Source organism: Limulus polyphemus, unplaced genomic scaffold (genome assembly GCF_000517525.1).
Source record: "Limulus polyphemus unplaced genomic scaffold, Limulus_polyphemus-2.1.2 Scaffold502, whole genome shotgun sequence".
Taxonomy (NCBI): domain Eukaryota; kingdom Metazoa; phylum Arthropoda; class Merostomata; order Xiphosura; family Limulidae; genus Limulus; species Limulus polyphemus.
The window spans coordinates 105,312-111,151 of record NW_013666112.1 but is presented as its reverse complement, the minus strand read 5'-3'; the positions used below and the strand labels follow the sequence as shown (position 1 = coordinate 111,151).

At 33.8% G+C, this 5,840-nt stretch overlaps 1 protein-coding gene across 1 annotated transcript; it reads right to left on the bottom strand.

Moving 5' to 3' along the window:
- Positions 1-1,259: 1,259 nt before the first annotated feature.
- LOC111085603 (orcokinin peptides type A-like) lies at positions 1,260-4,695 on the bottom strand. Its single transcript, XM_022384973.1, has 2 exons — positions 4,652-4,695; positions 1,260-1,734 (listed from the first exon to the last, which is right to left on the bottom strand). Exons 1-2 carry the CDS (start codon positions 4,673-4,675, stop codon positions 1,279-1,281), a joined length of 480 nt encoding a protein of 159 aa, XP_022240681.1. The 5' UTR covers positions 4,676-4,695; the 3' UTR covers positions 1,260-1,278.
- Positions 4,696-5,840: the final 1,145 nt, after the last annotated feature.

Genomic DNA, 5,840 nt, shown 5'->3' with positions numbered 1-5,840 from the left:
ATCCAGAGTACCTTCTCTTTTGAAATAGCATGAAGCAACAAAATAAAAAATAATAATTGGTGTCCATACAAAAGGATAATACCTTGACGTGCTTTAAGTTAAGTTCATCTGCCCGTCATTGGTGTTTGCTGACTTATTTTGCATTGAAAACAAATGAATTGTTTCTAGATGCGTTGTTCTACTACTAAAATGTGACATTCTTCCGTTTTACTGCACCTTTAGGAGAATATCTAAGATGGCTGCTTGTATTGCATAACTCATTGCACCATCAGGGAATAAGAGGTCAAAAATCAAAATAACGAAAACAATGGCTAATAAGGTTAAAGCTCATGTGAAAGTCAAATACTTCTATTCTTCAGTCATTACTAATGTTATGATTCTCTTGCCAACTTAAATTATAACATATAAAGCAAATTCTTTGAAAAGCGAGTTATTCTGTTAAATATAAACATAATTGTATCTTCTCAACACAAGCTCTGGTAGGTCCAATGGTACAGTTATGAATTTCAAAGCTAGCGAACTGGCTTCGAACTCGTGAGATATTGCTAAACATTTCCCGTAACTTTAGTGTGGAATGCGTTATAAGAGTGACATTCACTCCCTTAGGATGCTGCTGATTGGTTACTTTTTATTTGGTCAGCAGTTAAAAAATTAGGGACGACGGCAACTAATCTCAGTAGCTTCGTCTGGAATAGAAATACCTACGATTATTTAAAAAAATATGTTAAAATGTTCGAGAACTTTAAATATACAGGAAAATGATGATGATGACATTTGCTGTTATGTTAAACTTATATTAAAGTTTTTCTTCATTACCCATTCAAGTCATCTCCAACCATTATTAGTCTCAAAGTGGGTTCCTCGTCATCGAATTTGTTTTTAAGTAATTTACTTTTTTTGGTCTGTTTAATAAGTACTATGGATTCTTATAAGAAATTTCAATCGAGATTTAATTTCAAGTATTAACCATAACATGAATTACATAAGCATTTTTTAAATACTTGTCGGTATAGTTCGAAGTTAATCGCCAACTCCTACCTCTTGGCTTTTGTAAATCGTCTTACAAAAATGTTTATGCAGTAAAGTCTATATAAAGTCTATATATTTTGTTCTTTTAACGAGCATGTATTATGTACTTTCATCATAATTAAACATGATAAACATTTTAATGAATGGATTGATTACTGTTGTTTTTATAGAGTACAATACATGTGTAGTTTTATTTTCTGAGCTGGATGTTTATACCAGACAACATTTAGAACAGTCAGTAAATGTATTTTAATCTTCGTGTATTTTGAGACCACTACTATCGATATCGTCAGATGTTCGTTTACCAAGTCCTCCGAAGGCAGCTCTGTCGATTTCGTCAAAAGTTCTTTTATCGAGTCCTTCAAAAGCAGCTCTATCGATTTCGTCAAAAGTTCTTTTATCGAGTCCTTCAAAAGCAGCTCTATCGATTTCGTCAAAAGTTCTTTTATGGAGTCCTCCTAAAGCAGCTCTATCGATTTCGTAAAAAGTTCTTTTATCGAGTCCTCCAGAATCAGTTCTATCAATTTCGTCGAATGTTTTCTTTCTAAGTTTTCCGATCCCTGTCCTAGTGACTTCATACAGATAACTTTTAGGCCAACGTGCAGATAAAATTTTTCCGGTAATGACTGATTCCACGTTTCCCGAGACTGCAGGATCCCTGTATTCCAGTTTTTCTAAAAATTCCTGGTTCCTATCACCATTTTCCTAAAGTGAACAAAAAGAGTTGATTCTATAACTAAATACGAAAAGTTTAGACAATTTATTTTAAATTTTAATTTGTGACGAAGCAGTGAATCGGGTTAATACTATTAAAATACCTGATGAAAGTGTGAAAAAAATCTAAGTAATGTGTACACCTTTAAGCTACATAACACACATAAATATTCGAACGTTTTTTATGTGGATCTGTGGCTTAATAACCGAGAATTTTTATATTGAAGAATCTTTAAATATAAAATGTTATACCAATGTCTATCAAAATAGAAATTAATTTTTTTTTATGTTTTTGGAAATTGTAAATAGTAATTCCAAATAAAATTACATACAAATGTTAAGCAAAACTATAAGTTTATAATGTTAGGAAAACTTACTCTTTTTTATTCATGAAAGTTTGTTTGGCCTTCTCACAACATGAGTTACTGTAAATAACATGATGAGTGAATGAACTTTGAAATGCTTTTTAATCAACATAGTTTGTATCAGATAATGACATGAAGCAGAAAGCTATAAGATCAGCCAAACATGAAAACTTCAAGTACATAGGGCCGGTATGGCCAGGTGGTTAGGGCGCTTGACTCCCAATCTGAGGGCCACGGCTTCGAATCCCCTTCCCACCAAACATGCTCACTTTTTCAGGCGTGGGGGCGTTATAAAGTGACGGTCAATCCCACTATTCGTTGGTAAAAGAGTAGCCCAAGCGTTGGCGGTGGGTGGTGATGACTAGCTGCCTTCCCTCTAGTCTTACACTACTAGATTAGTGACGGCTAGCGCAAGTAGCCCTCTTGTAGCTTTGCGCGAAATTCATAACAAACAAACAATCAAGTACATAATTTAGGGTTTTCAGAAAATATAGCATTAGATATCCGCATACTTTGTCAGTCGTTTTCAACTTCTTGGTCACAACGTTTTATGCCCATCTTTCTAAATGCACTGAAATATAACTTACGTTATTTAGGAGTTGACCAACAAAGATATTTACTCTAGATACGTGGGCCAAGCACAGTTCAGTGGTTATAGTGCCGGAATGTGAATCTGAGGTTCCGTGGTTCGCGTTCCGCACTTTGGGGCTGTAAGTGAATTATAAGAGTGACGGTCAAATCCAACTATTCGGTCTAACAAGAGTTGACGGTGGGTAATGTTAATTAGCTGCCTTACCTCTAGTCTATCACTTCAAAATTAAGTACTGTTAGCGAAATTCAACAACCATACAAATAAATCTGTAGACTTATTTCTAAAGCTACATAGGTTTTAGGGTTAAACAAAGCAAACAGTGGATTTCGATGAACATTTGAAAGAAGATAATGTTTTTTTATGCTTATTTGATATAGTTTGTCGTTCATTATAGTTTTATCAATTAATAAAAGACAGTTTATGACGTTAGTTATAATTATTTTATGTTCTATCAGTAGATGTACACAACAACAATATTCAGATTCAGTTAAATCTAAAAACAGCAAATGTTTGATGTGAAGTATTGATTTATGTTCCGTTCAATCTACAACTCTACCTCCAAGGACGTATGATTGTATCCCACTGGTTTTAAATCACTTATATTTATTCCATTACAGAGCTAAACTGAATTTCTTTACTTCGTCAATAATATAGATCAAAATTGTGAAATGGAAAATTAAACGTCCGAGTTCATATTAGGCAATAAAACCCATGATTTAGAATTGCAGGTTTCTCAGTTTCGGGCAAAGTCAGTAACAAGGTTGGCCCTAGAGAAACTTTGTTTAGCTTAAATCTGTCTAAAGAAACTACATTAAATCATTTGTTCTTTAATGTGAAGTATTTGTTCTAATTCCTGTTAGTACGTGTAGAATTAAGACGTTTTTCCGGTGGGACAGTGGTAAGTTTACAGAGTTACAACGCTAACATCCGAGGTTCGATTACCCGTGGTGGACACTGGACTCAGCAGAAAGCTTAATGTGGCTTTCATCTTAAACAAACAAACCTAACGAATAAAGTGATACTTCCTATATCATGGTTATTCCAACAGTCGTCTGACGAATTCCGTTTAGACTTGAGCCTTGACAACAATTTATTGGAAGACTGATATAACTGTACAATTTGTTTATAAAACTCACTAATATATATATATATATATATAATTTTCAATCACGTAGATTTGCATATTTTGGTTGAAGACGCTGTATTCTGTATTGGTTTGTCTAGACATTTCGCTCAAAGATGTACAAGCCCGTAACCGTCTGCAATTTTTAACCGATAGTCTAGAGGCAGCTAATCAACATCATACACCGCCAACTCATGGGTTTCTCTTCTCCGACCGAATAATTGGATTTCATCGTTACTTTTGTAGCACACCCACAGTATCGAAGTGCAAAGCGCGTTTTATTGTGGCAGCGGGCGACAAACCATGATCCTTCGGATTCACAGTCTGGTTACGCTAACCACTACGTTACGCTCTGCCCGAAGTCGCTGTAAAAGAAAAAGAACTACACATATAGACAACGGTAACAACGAAAGAATTTTTGACCTGAACGTTGATCACATTTGTTTTCTCTTTTCTTTAAAGTGACTGACTTTTTTTTTGTATTATAACATGTTATCACACTCTATCTGCTGCGCATACATTTTTCGAACTTAAGAATTGTGACTTACGATTCAGTGTGTTCTGATCACTTGCCTACTACTGGAAATAAATAATATTTTGTTAACAACCTCTATGTAAGTACAGTACGTGTCTAAGACGGCTGTCAGCTTTGATGGGAGAATAATATTAGTGCATAAACAACATTTTATCTAAATAAAAAGCTAGAAGCTTCGAAGCTTGGATAAGTGTATAAGAGCAATTTTCAAGTATGGATTTTTTCCCTTTATTGATTTTAAATATAAAAGATATATATATTACAGTATTTTGAGACTATGTTATAAAGGTTACCTGGGATAAGCGCTTCCCCGTCATGTTCGGAAAGGCTACTGCAAGTAACAGAAACGAAAACGCCGTTATTTGTGTCATGTTGCGGTCAGTTTATTTAAACTGCTTTCAGTTCTCACGAAGAATGTATTTCTCTGCTCATCTATACAATATATATATATATATATATATACAAACACACACGTAGAGTATACAGCAGTATAGCTGTAACCTTATCTTGTGCTGTGAACGTAAAGTGCAGAGCCAATGAAAGTCCTTTTCCGTAATGATTAGCACTTGTACTCAACCAATCATCAAAGTTCTATTGCATGTTTTAACAGTGTTGCATCTCGGAGTTTCAGGTATATTTTAGTCCTATTGAACATGTCATTTTGTGATGGACTTGTTCGATAAAATAACTACCTAACTGATAAGCTTGAAGGAGTTATCGAACAAGCATCGTCTACTCTGGCGATAAAAGTAATCTCTTATTATTAATTGATAATGTGTTTGGTTGTTCATAACAACTGTTCAATCACTAATGGGTAAAACAACGCAAGTTTAAACGTTTAACGAGGTTAGAAGACCCCCCCCCCCTCTCAACCACATTTAGCCACCAGCTGCTTAAGTTAAATACAAAAGTAGTACCATATATTTACATAGTATATCATAATTATAAAGTTATTTCTATTTTACCCGGTGACATAGAATTAGAAAAATGGTTACTTTTAAATCATGCCTAACGAACAGAAAATTCAGCCTAACTGTTCAACTTAGGTCATCACTTTTCTATGCTTATAAATAGGTTTAACTTTCTCCAATCAATGATTATTCAGTTATATATATATATATATATATTCACAGTAATAAATGGATAAATACAGTGCCAAGGTATTCAAAACTATTCCAACTGCACTAAAAACAGAGTGGACTAAGTCACTTAAACATTTACAAAGTTTGTTAATAAAAATATTCTATTTAGTTTTCGTCTCAAATTCTAAAGTTTAAAAGCTAGTATATGAACTAAATCCTACAACTAAGTAATATACATAATATGTATATCTCGCGTTACTAGTTTAACTGAGATGTCATGTTAAGTTAGTTTAAAACTCACTTTGATTGAAGTGATTACAAACGTTTGCTGTATGTTAGTAACAAAAGCAAGAAATACTTTTTTGTCGGCAAACTAAAAGAGAAATTGAATACATAAACT

What these genes read in the sequence shown, in the direction of transcription:
- LOC111085603 (XM_022384973.1), bottom strand. Translation starts at nt 4,675, where the DNA reads ATGACGGGGAAGCGCTTATCCCAG. An exon ending in CGGGGAAGCGCTTATCCCAG is followed by an intron (nt 1,735 to 4,651) that starts GTAACCTTTATA and finishes TGTTCACTTTAG; the next exon opens with GAAAATGGTGATAGGAACCA.